This window comes from Tachypleus tridentatus, chromosome 6 (assembly GCF_004210375.1).
Source record: "Tachypleus tridentatus isolate NWPU-2018 chromosome 6, ASM421037v1, whole genome shotgun sequence".
Taxonomy (NCBI): Eukaryota; Metazoa; Arthropoda; class Merostomata; order Xiphosura; family Limulidae; genus Tachypleus; species Tachypleus tridentatus.
In genome coordinates, this window is record NC_134830.1 from 95994195 (window position 1) to 96011140 (window position 16946).

Here is a 16946-nt window from a genome sequence, read left to right on the forward strand (position 1 = left end):
TATCAGTAAATGATGTGATATAGCAAACAGTTTTCAGTTAAAAAGTATGAATGTGTTATTCTTGCAGTTAAACCAGATTTAAAGTATCAATAATTAAGAAATTTTTGTGTGAAGTTGAAAAGATTGAAGTGGGTGTGAAGGAAGCTTAAGAAATAAGTGTAGTGTGACTTCATGTTTGAAAAACAAATAGATTATGCTTTATTTGGATGGTTTTGTCTTATATTTACTTTTAGCATATCTTAGTACTATATTTAATAAAATTAATTTTCTATCTTATAAAAAGTAAAAAAAAATTGTTTTTTAAATGTGTTAGGGGCATTAACAAGCTTTGTAAAAATGTTTTCTGTTGTAGTATAAAATCGTATAGCTTCTTTACACATTTGAAGTTTTTTTTAACCAATATGTTGTAGTTGATATGTAAACTATAGTAATTCTATTTCTTAACTTAAAAATATCTTTTGAAGGAGTTTAAGAAGGAAGAGGAAAAAAATGAAAACTTAGAAAAAGAACTTGAAAGGTACTGTCGTGAACTAGCTGTTGTTCGAAGCCAACTAGGTCAGCTTTATGAAGAACATTTGAGAGTGAAAAAGGAATACACTACTAAAGCTGAGAAATTTAAGAAGGACAAAAAAGATTTGCTGGAAGAAAGAGCTATTGATAAGGTGAAGATTGAGGAATTTCAGGTGACGTGAAGGTTTAGTTTCTGAATAATTGCTTTGAAGACATGTTAAAGTAGTTATTTATGTACATACATTATAAAAATGTAAAAATGTACATGTTTGGTGAAATCATATTAAATGTTGGAAATAATGTGATGCTCTTCAAGGGTATTTTATTCTAGTATTGAAACCTTAAGTTCACTTAACCCTTTCAGTGCTGAATAACAACTTTTAATGTTTGGCATGGCGCTGAATATATATGTTTGTTACTTCAACTAATTACAGTATCATTACTAAAAGCATGATATCTCGGCAATAACTCAGCAAAAGTCCCTGAAATATTCAGTGATTGTACCCAATACTATATATGTTAAATTCAATACTTAAGAATAACAGGAGTAAAGGAAGGTCGCCTGCTGCGCTGAGCCTTTAAGTCGACTGCAGTTGCCAACCTCGCCGAAAGGGTTAAAAGAAAGCTAACACTTAATTGCCAAGACTTTATAATGGACAATATTTTGTTCAATAACTCACCATCTGATCAATAGCTATATTATATTTTTATAGTTCCAAATCACTTGAAATCTGTTGCTTTAGACATTATCTGTACAGAAAGTTGTTGCAGTATGTGAATTTATTATTATTTTAGCATTCTGTAATTATAATACTTAATGATGAAGTCTTTTCAGTCATCACCTTTAAACCTGAGCAGTCTTTCTTTTTAGAAATATCTCTATCTTTGAAGTATTATACTTGATAACATTAAAATTGAAAGTCTATTTTGAATCTGATAAAGCTTTTTTCTGACCAATATTCCTGTCATTAAAATTTTAAACTTAATTAGAATAAAATTAGAGTAATATGTTTATTGAGTTGTAACCTTACTTCTCATGTTATCAGTCTTATATTTAATTAGAAAAACACTAAACAGTGTCATCATTTTTTCTCCTGACTAACTTTTTATTTCAAGGATATTTGTTTGTAGACACTTTAAAATAGAAGAAAGTGGAGAGAAGTCTTGAAATTTAACTGAACAATCTTTATTGTAACCATAATTTTCATCTCAAAAACAGAGAGAGCAGTTAAAAGAACGGGGAAAGACAAACCTTTCTCAAGTAGTATTAACTTTCTGTTTTTTGATAACTATTCTTACTTTTCAAAGCTTAAATTTGAAGAATGCAGGTTTTGTATTGATTCTAAATATCAATATTCTTCTATAATTACTCTGGAGCCTCACCATAACACAGTTCATAAGAACAGTATTGTGAGAATGTGTTGTAATGAGTTCCTTTCAAAAGTATCAAATCATTTATCAAAATAATGCAGAAATACATATAAACTGATTCAAATGGACTTGTAAACAGACAAACACAGTTTTAAAGTTGCAAGATGGCCATTTTTGAGATATTTTTTGATGTTTGGTATGCATTTATGATGGTACTAGGCTTTGAAAAATTGATGAAGTCATCTAGGCTTTTGTGCTGTTTAAGTATTGGCGTAATAGTAATTTTAGAGTTTGATGATAGAAACATCATGGTATGGCAAATTTTCCAATGACAAGCAAATCAGCTTGTGTTGATCAGTTTCACCGTAGCAAAGGAAGATTCTCAACCTTGTTTTTATCTGTTTAATCCTTTTGTAAAAAGTAATTTGTAAAGCTGAGAAACCCACTTGAAGTAAAAATGTATTCTCAAGATGGCTGGTCTGGGTATTAAAACTTCAATTAAAATAAAGTATGGAACAATGTTAACCTGAAGATGGCCAAAGAAAGTTGAAATGTTGTTCTGTACTTTATTTTAATTAAAGTTTTAATACCTCTACCAGCTATCTTGAGAATACCTTTTGTCACATGCTCCTGCAATTTAGATGGGGCCATTAATGAATTTGTAACCGAGGTTTATTAACATATCTTCACAAAATTTGTTAAGATTTCATTAAAATCAATGGTGCTCTCAAGTCATAATTGCAGTATCTTCAATAGAGATGCACAAGTTTTTGGAAATACTGTCTTCCTGTAATGCAAGTGAATTGATGCAAAGTATGATGTATATTTAAAAAATATTTAAACCTTTCTGTTATAAATTGTAAAACATAAATATTACATAACTAACTAAAATATAAAAATAAGATTTGAATACAGTTTAATGGTCTAACTGTAACATATTTAGCTAAGAAAAAAACTAAGTGCCATCAGAGATCAAGCAGCCAGTAACACTATTGGTAGTTTCATGTATCAGGTAATGAAAACTGCATTCTAATTTCTAAATAGCATTTGTTGTCTTCAGTGTCAAATTAGCTTTTTCTAATGACTGTATACATGTATATGTAGCAGCTATATGTATGTTATAAAGTTCAAGCAAAAATATAAAAGGTGGGCATTGCATCTGTCAAGGATTGAAAAAATGTTTCTTAATTCTACCACATTCTGCTAGAGGACTTTGATATTCACATGTCAGTAGGAGAAGTTAATGTACTTAATGGGTTAGGCATACATCTACAGGACTGGCATTATATGAATCAAGGCAGGAAGTGTGAAGTTGAGATTTTTCATAGCTCATGTATCACGTAACAACACAACTGAAGTTTCTTCTTCTTCTGCATGTGTCAAATCTGCGGCAGACATCGACGACCATGGCATGCCAGACTTCTTTAGTTTAGTTTTTGCAAAGAAAAACCTATGGCAAGCCAAACTGAAGTTTAGGTATTTCTTAAATGTTTCCTTTGAAATAAAAGAATATTAAAACTTAGGTAACAGAAAACTTTCAATCATAACATACATTATAATTAAATTCATTCACATGCATTGATGGTAAAGTTGTTGATTAACTTTTGAATGTAACTCAGTGACTGGTGCAGAAAAGTGTTTAAAGGCTTACCCATCAAGAAAAGTTAAATCCAGAAGTTTTTGTTGGTGGCGATTTTTCTTCTGTAGCAACATTCTGTATTACAGGGCTGTTTTGTTGCAATTGTATATATTTTTTCTCTTTTGTATTCTCCTTCACCTTTAACCTTCTTTAATTCAAGAGGAAATGATGTTGCAACTGAATCATCTGGAAATAGTTGTTCTCTTTGTATAGTAACTTGTGAAATGCCATGCCATATCTTCAGTGTTGTTAACCATTTTTGCTTATTTCAAACTGTAATGGGATACTGGTATTTTCATTCATTTGTTGGGAAAACTTCTGAGTATGAACTTGAATATATATTCATGATGTTCTAAAAAGACATAGGTCCAAAAAGACATAATAAAAATGAAATAGAAACCCTGTAACCTGAGCACTTTCAAAAGTACTCGAGTTATAGGACCAGATATAGGTATGCCTTTGGCTATATACTGGGTAAACCAGGTGTATGTGGCTTTGCTGAGATGTGTTTTCAGTATTTCAAGCTTTCATTCTTCTTTTGTCACCTTTGTCCATTTCGGATGGTATGTTTCTCAAGTTTTGCGGAAAGATACTCTGAAAGTATAAATTTCAATGGAAAGTTTAGGGTCTAAGTTAGATCTGCATTATAAGCAGGGCCTCATGTGTATTACCAAAATTTTCTTTGCACTAGTTTTTAATTTTTTAGATGATTAATGACTGTTGGTTGAAAACATTTCTACTTTATCTTACAAATTCAAACTCTAAATCTCATAACTATACAGATATATATATTATCTAAATTCACTGTCTTAACTGTCTCATCAAAGGCTCAGTCAGTTCAGCCAAGTTTGTGACCCTGCATTGACTATTAGAGGTTCTACACTATAACTTCCTATACTTCTATAACTTTTATGAATCACTAAAAAAATTCACAATCATTCAATAAACATTGTAAATCTTTTGTAGACAAAAACGTCATAATTCTTAATGAAGTATTTTTGCTAAAAGCCCCCAGCTGGTACAGCGGTAAGTCTATGGATTTACATTGCTAAAATCAGGGATTTGATTCATCTTGGACTCAGCAGATAGCCTAATGTGGCTTTGCTATAAGAAAACACATGCACATTTTTACTAAATATTTCTCTGAGTATATAAATTCAAAATGTTGACTAATCTGAGTGCAAAATTATTTTCTTGTTCAAATTAAAAATACTTTTCTTCACTTGAAAATTGTAAAATCCTCCTGAATAAAATTTGAATGTTTTATTCACATTCACAACTGATAATGGAGATAAACAAGTAAAAAAAAACTGACAAATTCCTGTAACTATCACAATTTTTCTGGCTTTTATACTGTGCAACAAAAGCAGTTAAAAATTAAACTAATGTCTTCAGTGTGTTTTGCTGTACAGAAAACAATGTAATATATTTTATTTGATAGATTAAAACTTTGACTTTCGGATGATTATAAATAATGTGATAGGTGAGTGTGACAAGAAGAGACTTATTTTCTATTTGATGATTATGTAACTGAATTAGTCAAATGTAAGTGAATTATATACTGATGCTATTTCAATAAACAAGAAAAAAATAGTTTGGCTTCTCAATTGAATTTTAAAGCAGTTGAATAAGCCTAAGTTGACTTTTGGCAAAAAGAAGAAAACTGTATAGTGTTTAAGATACAACAATGATTTACATAGTGTAAAGAGTCTTTGTACATAAATTTAACTTCTTTTGAATGTATGTATTATTTTAAAAAACAAGTGTAGTGCAAGTTGCTCATTTATTGTCAAATTGATTACCAACAAGTCACAAACGTGTTATAAAAAACCCTTAGCCCAACACACCCATATACTTACAGTTCTATATTATTATACATACTACTAAAAAGGTAATTTTTGACATATACTATGATAATAAAGTTGTTTAATTAAATGTTAAATATAATTATCTCAAAAGTTATGAAATGCACATTTTGACTTGCCTGTAGCAAGAGAGTTAATTGGATTTATAATACTTCAACAGAATTAGTTAGGTAATTTCCTATTCTTTTTTTAATTTTCTTTTCGTTAAAATACTCATTTTTGGAAGTTAAAAAATTGTTTATTTGAAAGTAACATTCTTGAATATTTTATCCCTTGTGTTATGTTTTACCCTTATTAACTACAGTGTTAGGCCTTGCATGATGTTAGGGTTATGACTCTCATCTTGCAACCTATAGGTTGTTAGCTCAAATCTTGTCACAGAACATGCTCACCCTTTTAGCCATGAAGTTGTTGGTAAAGAGTAGCCCAAGAGTTTGTTGTGAGTAGTGTTGACTGAATGCCTTTTCTCCATTCTATCACTTTTCTGTTTGAGATGGCTAATGTAAATAACCCGTAGGTAGCTTTATTCAAATTTCAACAAACAAATAAACAACAGTGTCACCTTTATTAAAAATTACATTAGTAGTTCTAAATCCTTAAAGCATCATACAATTTCTCAGGTGGTAGTGTTTTAAGCTGTGATTCTTTAAACTAGCCTCAGATGGTGCTTTGCCTTCGATGAAACATTTGAAGTGATTGTTGAAATTGGGATGAAAAGACAGTAAGTTAAATATAAAAAAAACATACTTATCACCCATGCAGTGAGCTACATGTATATTTATTACATTTTAAACATTTGAAACTGGACAGTTTGTTTTGAAATACACAGAGATTGCTTGAAACGCTGGAAAAAGGAGATGAAGAAATTAAACAACGAACAGCTGAAATGTCGAGAAAGATGATGACTTTAAGAATCAGTGAAAGTGCTTTGAATCGGAAGTTTGCAATATTACAAGAAGAAGAAAATGTGTTGGTAAAGGAAAATGAGAAAGTGAAGAAAGATATGGTAGATCTGGAGATTGCAGTCCAAGAAAGGATAGGATTTTTAGAAAGAGTAAAAGTGAGTAATTTTTATTATTTTCATTTGTAAGATCTAGGAAAATCAGTGTTGGATAATTTTCTAGTATTGAAAACTATTTAAGGAAACTTTGAGAAAACCTGTAAAAATTAAAATAAATATTTTTAAAGAAAGTGTAGAAAAGAAGGATCTGATCTGTACAAGATGGTATTAAAGACCAAAAACAACCAAAGAACAACTTTTTCATACTTTTTGACCAATGCACATTTTGAATAATAATTGGCTATATAATTTTTTTTTTTTCCAATTGTAGTATGTGTGCTAGGTTATTGGCCTGTTAATAGATATTTTACTATCTTTTATAATATGTTCTCTTAGCTGACAATAAGTTTGTATGTAAAGTTATAAACTACCCTTCCTTCATACATGAGAAGTATAAAATGACTTTTGTTCAAAAAAATATATTTTTAGTCATTTCTTACAAAATATGATATGAAAATGTTTTTACATTATAAAAAAACTATAATTTTTCGAAATAAACAAATATTTCCGATAACAGGTAGAGAAACAACAACTTGTAAGCATAAGGAAGAATTTTATTGATGGTAGAATATACTACATGTTTCAATGAAACTTTGGTCTGTCTTCTTTAGATGTAATCAGTACTAAGCAGTACAAGGTTTATACATCATTACAAAGACAAAAAATGCAAAGATTAAATGTAGCTATTGTGGTGTCAGCACATGATAGGATATAGGTAAAGGTTAAGTTTGGTCATGTGTGTGAAAAGTGAATTGATCTTGCCAGATATGGCTGATGTTGCTAGAACCATTTTCATGATTTAGTGAGAGATTGTTTACTTTCATGATTTTTATAGATTTAAACAGTTTTTTTCTTTTTAGTTTTAAATAATTCTGGTATTTCTGTAATCTTTTGTACATTTTTCTAGAACCTTCAGTGAATCTCATGTTAGTAATTGATGTATAATTACGTGAGATTCCTAACTTTCAGACATTTTTATCTTCAAAAATATTTTTTTCAATTGCTCAATGGAGGAAGCTCTGCTTTTATTTCATGAAATTTCCACACAAAAAAAAAAACGTTTTTGTTCTTAATATTTTTTCCTTTCAGAATGACAGTTTAGCACATAGTTAAACTGAGAAATTTATGTTATTATTGTTAGGATATTTTAGGAATTGCAAAAAATTGAAAAACTTTTGTGTGTGTGTGTATATATAGTGTTCAGATATCTGAACACTATATATACACACACACACAAAAGTTTTTCAATTTTTTGCAATTCCTAAAATATCCTAACAATAATAACAATATATATATGATTAATAGTTGAGAAGATACAGGGTGTGACAGACATTTGGCTATTTTATATATATATAAATGTTTTATGTTTTGTTTGGAACTATAGGAAAATATGTAGATTATTGAGATTTTTTTCAGGAATTGAACATTTATAGGATATATTCTCTTCAAAAAGTACTTCAGAAATCAGTACCAACATCAGAACTAGAAGCTGCCAACAGACAAATTGCTGAAATTAGTATAAAGTACCGTGATTTGTTAGAACACATAAATGATTTCACTTCAAAAACTCAAGAAGAAGAAAAAGCAGAGGTCAGTATTTTTTGTTCATTGATGATTTTGATTTACATATGCTTTTAGTTTAACAGTCTCTTTAGCAGTCAGTATGAGTGACTGCCATGAAATCAAATTTCTTCTACATACAAAGATCATACTGCTTTTAAAATGCACATACATTGGGCTGATGTCAAAGTATATTTTCGTATTTTTCCTATTGTAACTATAAAGAATTAATTTTTATTTCTTGTATAATGGCAGATTTTATTTGGTAATTAACTTCCAACCATTTTTGCCTATATGGCTCAGATATTTTTTTTATCTGAACATAAAAACTAATTTACTTGCAGAATATAAAACTAACTTTGTATGATATATAATAAACATATCATTATACATGCACAAGCTAATGTACATTTTTTATTCCTCAATTGAAAATGCTTTTAAAGCAAAAGAAAAGAAAAACCTTGTTTTTTCTGTTTTGAAGAATAATAGCAATATTTTAAGTCTCACATTTGTAAACACTTTCCTAGATGCCACATATACCTTTATGTGTGTGTCATGATTGTATGGTACTTTGCAAGACAACACTCCAACTAGTTCATTATTAATTGTTAGTGAATTTTCTAACTAATAATATATTTTGCATAATGATTCAGCAAACACATGTCCTTCAAATCTTGATTTATATATTTCTTATGTGAATTTAAACACAACACTGTAAGGATCTGTTGAAATAAGTAAAAAGCAATCTCATCTTGACTGGAACTTGAATTTATGATTGATGGCTTATACAAGTACCTTAATAACAAAATTCAACCTTCTATATTATAAGGACTTCAAGGTCTAAGCATATATGACAGTTTATTTCATTTAATACAGAATTGTTTGATCCTTCTTGGTACTTGCACATAGAATGTTTAGAAAACATCATCTCTCTTTGTAACTAAATAACTGGATTTACATGAAACTTTAATAAAGGAATTCCACTAAAAACCCTAATTTTGATGTTATGACAGCATTAAACATTTTCACTCTGGTTTTTTTTATTAGAAAGAATACTGGTAGAAAATAAAAGATAGTAATTAGGTAATAAACACAACAATGGGTAAAATGCTGTAAATATCTGAATATTGTTTAATGCAAAAACAATTGCATTAATTGTTGGTAATGTAAATGTAATAATGTAAAAGACTAGTGCCTTAGAATCTTTAAAATTAATATAATGTACTGTTGTGTAAATAGTAACCCACAGTATAATAACTCCTTTAATATATTTTGCTGCAATACTAATACGTTCACTTCAGAAAACAAAGAATTAAAAATAAATGTTAATGTCTGTGCATATCTTCTTACCCCTAAACCAAAGCTAGTGTTCATGCTGGGTACATTTATTATTTGTTTGGATATATCTGTGTAAACCATGCTCTAGGCCAGAGCCAGAAATAATGTTGTGTATGTATGTGCTTTCTTTTCTGTACAAGAACAACCTGCCAAAGCAAGTTATATGGTAGTTAATTCAATAGAAGAAACTCCCTGCATTGATAGTTGAGTCTGTTATTAATAATAAACTCGCATACAGATATGCTATACTGTCTTATTTACACATGCTAAAAAATTGTATTGTTTAAAGATGAATATGAAATAGAAATTTTCTGTTGCTTAGTAAGGTTATTGACATGACAAAGTTGAAAATGTATTTGATTGATGGATTTTCAAATGAAACAATGGATAGCAACATTGAATTAGTATAAACAGAGGTTTAATAAAAAGTTGTAATTTTTTTAAAATAAAGACATAATTTAAGTATAAAATTGGTGCAATAACACTATTTTTAAGTATTCACATTTAATTTATAAACTTGAAGTTAACATAATCTTGTTGCTACTTTTTAAAGAATATTTATTATTTGATTTGAAAAATAGTTGAACTGGAAGAAAGCTTAGTTTTAGTTCTTTCTCAAACTGACTCTTTTTGTTAAAATATTTTCATAAGTGAATGAAATATTCTAATAATATTGCAACAAGAATGCCAGTTTAAAGAAACTATAAATCCTGCTTTTTTAATTCAGTAATAAATAGGTTGAATATAATTCTTGAAATGTTTTTAAGTAGTTTTATTTCAAAACATTTTGTCCATAGGTTGTGATCAGTACATACATGCAATTACTGATAATTTTCTGTGAACATCACTCCAATCTGTAGAGTTTAAAGAGTAATTGCTCACCAAGTGAAACTGTAAAGTAATTATTTTGTTACTACAATCCAGTCTGCAGTTGAAAAAAAATTATTATTTAAGGATGTTACATGATACCTGGCTTGATACATTTTTATTATATTGAAGACTAAAACATATTCCTGTTAGACATTTACTTTGTTAGATTCATGCATATAAAATAATTATATGCATGTGCTTCTTTGCACTGAATCTGTTGAGTTAAAAAACAAAACAAAACTTCTTTGGTCCAAATAAGAGTTTTTCTTTTTTTCTGTTGCTTTTGTATTGTAAATTTTAAACCTTTGTATTAGCTTGATTGTTAGTTGTATAATTGTATAAAGAAGACTATAATTCAACATTTTCTTTTTGATTCTATTTATTTGTATTAAGTTAACCCATTACTTCAGTAGAAAAGGCTCATCTGTATTAAGATCTTCTTCATACTAGTATTAAATTTTATAAGAACTGCATCTGTGCAGTTTTAAAATGGAGAGCATATCCTTGTATTTTTGAAAGACTATATCAAGTCTTAATCAGACCAAAATATTAGGAAGATGTATAATAATACATTATTAACCAGTTGGGTAAAGAAGAATCAATACTATTTTATTTTTTTTGTTACATTTCAAAAAATATTGTTGAGAGTTGGTGGACAAAAGAAGTTTGGACATAAGTGTTTTGAAATATTCCAAGTGAGTTTTTCTTTCAAATAAAATATAAATGGCTTTTATAGATAAATGCATCATGTTTTGGTGTTTTTGTTTACAGTATGAGGTAAATAGACTTAAATCTGAAAATCTTGCCTTAAAACCGGAGCTGGAGACAGATAGAGAGAAGTTGCACAGATTAGAGATAATGGTTCAACAACTGGGAAGAGAGGGTTAGTATTATTGCAACTGATTAAAACTGCATATTTTAAAACTCTTTTTACATACTAAGTTATATTTTTCCTTACATTTATAAAATGGATACAATTTAAAGGTGGAATTGTTGGAATTTTCAAAGGCTGCTTGTAAAAGCTAGCAGGTTAATCTTGTAGCTCAGTTGTTAGAGTGCTCACATGTGATAGGTTCCAGTTGTAATCCTATTTAAGGATTGTAGAAAAATTATACCTTATCAAACAAACTGCAGCAGTCAACAGAAAAGTCAAATAATAAAATAGATAATCAATCTAAAAAAATCACAAGAACTATCTCTAAAATACATATAGCAATGTAGTTTAATTTGGACAGACCAAAGAGTATCAGTAGTAAATAATTTTACTATAATGGAATAATATTAGTCGTGTAGGTAATTATCAGGTTTATATTATTATGATTCTAAATGAAAGCATAAACATGGTAAATTAAGTTAGTATGCTGATACAGTTTATTTTAACAAAAGTAACTAAAAGTTGTATATTAAGCACCAGATACTTCGTACTTCTAAAAAGACCATTATGTTTACGTAGATGAACTTGATGTTTCAGAAAAATCTATTTCCTCCACTTTTTATGTGTGTGATAAATCATCTTTTACTAATTAAAATATTAAAAATTGTTGACTCTCTTTCCTATGTAAATTTTTGTATGTGTTTATGTTCATGGTAAAACACTTGATAGATAAATACCGTTATTCTATGAAGTTTTTTTTCTACTTGTAGCTGTATTTATTTGCATGGTAGATGATTAAATGGCTAAAATACAAGAAAAAATGCTACATTTTTATTATGCATGTATCTGAACTTACATGTAAATCAGTTTATAGCTGTGAGTTCCTTATTCTACATCAGTGGTGCACAAACTTTTTGAGCCAGGGGCCACAAAAAAGTGAAGATTAAAATCGTCCCACAGTTGTTTCACACAAGATGGACATCACATTTAAGAACACACAAATAACGATTACATCAAAGAGTTTGCACATTATTCTAAGATATGTTATGACACGTCAACTGTCACAAAGTCAGTGCGATGGATAGTGCTGCGTGTCATCTACGAGCTTAGACATGTCCGGCTTGATGTTTGACGTTGAAAGACGCAAGACTGCTTCTAGATGATCATCAGTCAGCTAATTGCAAGTGTTGTTTTTGTTTAGTTTTATATGCGAGAAAGCCTGTTCGCAGCAGTATGTGCTGCCAAACATGCTGGTGTGGACAAGTGCATTCTCTTTCAGATTAGCAAATGTATCAGGCAACGTTTCATAGAAGTCAAGCAAACTGTTTTTTCAGTAAATAGCACGCAGTTCATCAGATGCCTGTAGAACAGTAAGTTCGAGCTGATATTCTGCTGACAAGTCATCCACTGACACACTGAATGGATCAGCAAAAAGTTTCATCAACAATCTGCATTGGTCAAAGCCATGAAACCGTGAGTTGATAGATTGAATCAAGGTATCTAGCTTCCCAACATTAACTTGTGTGTCAATGTCCTGATTCTTCTGTAGCTGTCACTGAAAAGTGGGAAAGTGCAAGAAGTTGCCTGATGCTGCTTGCTGCCGGAACAACTGCAACTTTGTCCTGAAAGTTGAGATGTGATTTACAAGCTGACAGACAAGCTGATTTTTGCCTTGCGACTTCAAATTCAGATCATTCAAGTGTTGTGTCATGTTGACCAGATAGGTCAAATCAGCTTGCCATGCTGGATCAGTCACGGAAATCACTTCTGTGTCTTTGTTCTTGCTTCTGAGAAATTCTATCACCTCATCAATCAACTCCCAGAATCTTCTGAGCATTTTACCTCGACTCAGCCAGTGTACTTCATAGTGATACACAAGTTCACCATAGTCTGAATCAATTTCTTCAAGAAGACTTCGAAACTGATGGTGATTGATCCCTCGTGATTTGATGAAATTAATGGTTTTCGTCACTAATGCCATCAGTGCTTGAAAACCAAGTTCTTTACTGCACAGGTTCTGTTGGTGAATGATACAGTGCAACTTCACCAACTGTCTGTTCTGCTTTTCTTGATGGTTCATCAACAGTGCTACCAGCCCGCAATTTCTCCGGTCATGACTGGTGCTCCATCAGTTGTCACACTTACCAGTTTCATGAAATCCAATGAAACACTATTATACAGTCATACTGTCTCCTCGAATAGAGCAGACCCATTTGTCTGACTCTTCATGGATCTCATGCCGATTAGTTTTTCTGTGATATCAAACGATGACGACACACCACGAACAAAAACTAGTAGCTGTGCTGTTGAACTGATGTCATTCGACTCGTCTGCTGCCAAAGAGAAGTAGTCAAAGTTGGCTGCTTTTTTGGAAGCTGCCTTGTCACATCTGCTGAGAGGTGTGAAATTCTTCATTGAACTGTCATACGATTCACAGCCACTGTCTGTAGCTTGCGAACTGCTTCCAGACACAACTTTTCCAATGCAGTAATCATCCATTGCTTGACAAAATCACCATCGGTGAACGGTCGGCCAGATTTCGCTATCATCAACGAAATATCGTAACTGACCTCACATGCTGCACCTAAATCTGCTGACTGCTTTGAGAAAACATTCTGCTGGTGATTCAGCGACTGCCGCAGAGATTCAATTTGTGCTATTCGTTCATCACTTACAACGTTGTGGAAATCTTTATGGTTCAACTCATAATGACGCTTTATATTGGATACCTTTGCCACTGCGACTGTTGAATGACACAGCAGACAAATCACATTCTTCTGTTGTTGAACAAAACAGTATTGTGCAGTCCAATCATCATGAAACTGCCGGTTTTCGTCGTCACCTTTTCTTTTATGATTAGCTGCCATTTTTGTTACGAAATAATATCAAAATAGGGCTCGTAAGTAAATCTCAATTGGAACGCGTGAGATTTCGTAAGTACGGAAATATTGCGCCAATGATTAAATGCCTATGCATTAATGAGATTTGCTTATTAAATTTTCTTTATTGCTCGACACAAATATGGAACCATCCAGTATCTAATCTAATGCATATTCTTCTGTAGCGCTTAATCTTCACACAGGTGCGAACTCTAAGCACGCGAACTCTCTATGTTTGACTTTCCCATTGGACATCACGGGCCACTCGGCGACTCGTCGCAGGCTGGACTTTGTGCACCACTGTTCTACATGGTACTACTTGGTAGGTAGTATACCATTATGGCTACTAAGGTTCTGTTCCACTATCTTGTAACTTGAATTACAATTACTATACTTTCCTAACAATTGTGCATTAGAGTTATTATGTTAATTAAACATACAAAAATGGGAAAACGATTTCAAATATTTGATATACAGCATTAGTATTGCCCAAACAATATGTTATGTACTTAGGTGCTTTTCATTGTTGGTAAGTTAACAGTAAGTTCATTCTTAAAACTTAAGTTTTTTTGTAATTGAAACATGATTACATTACTTACAGAGTGCTCAATTCTTATGACGCTGTAAAACTGTATGAATAAACACAAACTTATTACGTAAGTAATATATTAAACCATGCAATACTTCACAATATGTACAGAGTTAAAATAATCAGCAAAAATGTGCATGTTATTTATGATACAGTAATATCATTATACTGTACTTTAAATGTTTATCAGTGTGTATCACCTGTATTTATTACTTTGTTTATGAGCAGAACTTAAGTGAAATTTATTTTGTTTATGTAGTATGTCTGTTTCATTTTCAACCTTCTATCATAACAAAGCACAGCTTTAATAAATGCCAGTAAAATACTGTGCTTTAATAACACATAAATTAAACCTGTTTAAAATGGTAGTGGCACTCAACAGTTAAATTAAAAAAATTGAAATAATGCTAAATAATTTCTAGGAAGTACAAATAAACAATGTTGTAAAGATAATAACCTGCTGTCTTAATATTAAATAACAAAAAGTGTATCTGTTTGATATGGTAACTGTTTATATGGGTAAAACATTTATTGATTGCAATGATCTTAGAAACTTATTCTCTTATAGAAAATGTACTAGTGTCTGCAAATTTTAAAGAGAGTAAAATAAATCTAGTTTATGTGGATAGAAAGTAAGTTCTGAAATGTGTAAAATGTTTCAGCTGTTCAGATAGTGTGTATGCTCTGGAAAGTATCATATTTTGCAATTTAATTTTCTGCCTTTGCACTGTGTTGTTTTAATTGTATATTGTCTGATTCTCAACTTATTTAACCTACATAGACTTGCAACATTCAGAACTTGTGATATTGTAGATTTTATTTGGTCAGTTATTATATGAACTGTTAATTTGCATAAATATCTATCTATCTATCTATATATATACATATATATATATATATCCAGAAGGCAGTAAAGAAGACATGGTTGTTCATAGTGAAAATGTATCTCTATCTCAACGCATGGCCATGGTGGAAATGAAAGAAATCAATGAACGACAGCGAGCTGATCATGCAACTCATTTATATCAGCAACAGCAATCAACCTTGCAACGACTTGAAGAAAGAAATATTAAACTGGAAGAAAAGTTTAATGAGGTGGTTCATCTGAACGTGGACATTCATCAGGAAAACAAAGAACTTCAAGAACGTTTATCAGGTAAAAACAAATATAAAGATAATATGAAAATATTGTTTTTATACCTATTAGTAAATGGAAATGTAAGTCAGAAATTAGTAAATTTAATATGATCTTTCTGTCCATTAACGTTCACAAATATAATATAAGAATAATACATGTACAATATACATTACTTCCAGACTTTTGTAAAAAGTTCATTAACTCACTTTCACTGAGACATTTGTCTTAGAAAAATTAATTCTTTGAGAATGGTGAGATCCTTGTCTTATTCAAGTAAATTAATTCATATTTATATGAATGTGAAGACTGAAATATATTAGCTACATTTGTCTTAAATGAGTTTCAAGGTTGCATAATATATTATATCAAAGTTTAAAAATCATTTTGTTTCATGTGATTAGAAATATGGTTTTTATTTGTTTATTTCTGTAAATCAGAATCTGTGTCTAAGTGATTTTAGTGGTTGTGCTGTGTTTGAAGATTGGTTGAAAGTGATAATTCTTGTATTTTCTTACTTGTGAAAGTTAAGTCAAAATATAAAGACATAGAAACTTGTTTTCACATTTATAAAACACCAAAATATTTTCATCACCATAAAATTCAATTAATGTTGATAAAACTCTTCTGATGGATTATAATATTAAAAATTGTATTTGAACCTACTTTTGACAAAATACAATTAGACTGTTGTTTTTGTTTAATAACAAGCAGTTTTTTTTAATTGGAAAACAATACTTTTTTTAGTGATTTCTTTCATTCTCAACTCCATTTTTTTTTTCATTAACAGGTGTTACATTTTGGCTTTTGGCCTACATCAGACACAATGTAATCAGTTATGTCTGATGTAAAAAATATTTTTCATTATCAAAGAAAGCATCTGTATAACAGTTTCTTTTTGTCACAATAAAATAATGCCTGTAAACAATATCAGAAGAACACTATCCACTTCAGGTACTATCACACAGCCTAAGAATGTTCTGATAACACCAATAACTTTTTAAAATTATGCTGACTCTAGCTTTTCATTATTTCTTTATTATTAGTTTAAATTGCTATATTTCTTTTTCATCATTTCTAAAGAACATGTTTGAAAGCTTTGAGTATTTACTAGTCAGTTAATAGTTTTAAAATAGCTAACTTATTTGTACCGCATATTGAAGTTCTTTGATAAGTTAAACTTGCCAGTGGTGTGAATGGAATAATATTCTTTATGCTCTCACACTTGATGAAGATTACAACATAAAGATAAAAAA

General features: G+C 30.2%; 1 protein-coding gene across 9 annotated transcripts in view; it reads left to right on the top strand.

Annotated features, from left to right (window-relative positions):
- The window catches only part of LOC143253103 (centrosomal protein of 290 kDa-like), a 169070-nt gene that overhangs the window by 68434 nt on the left and 83690 nt on the right, over positions 1-16946 (top strand). For 8 of the 9 annotated variants that reach the window (XR_013029381.1, XM_076506359.1, XM_076506358.1 and 5 more), the window contains 5 exons: positions 465-683; positions 6215-6445; positions 7862-8035; positions 10985-11096; positions 15460-15711. Coding sequence is in view for 8 of the 9 variants with exons in the window: in XM_076506359.1 (XP_076362474.1) it covers positions 465-683; positions 6215-6445; positions 7862-8035; positions 10985-11096; positions 15460-15711 (988 nt within the window). In the remaining variant the exon portion in view is untranslated. The remainder of the gene's footprint in view (positions 1-464; positions 684-6214; positions 6446-7861; positions 8036-10984; positions 11097-15459; positions 15712-16946) is intronic. The other variant, XM_076506362.1, reaches the window with a different exon arrangement.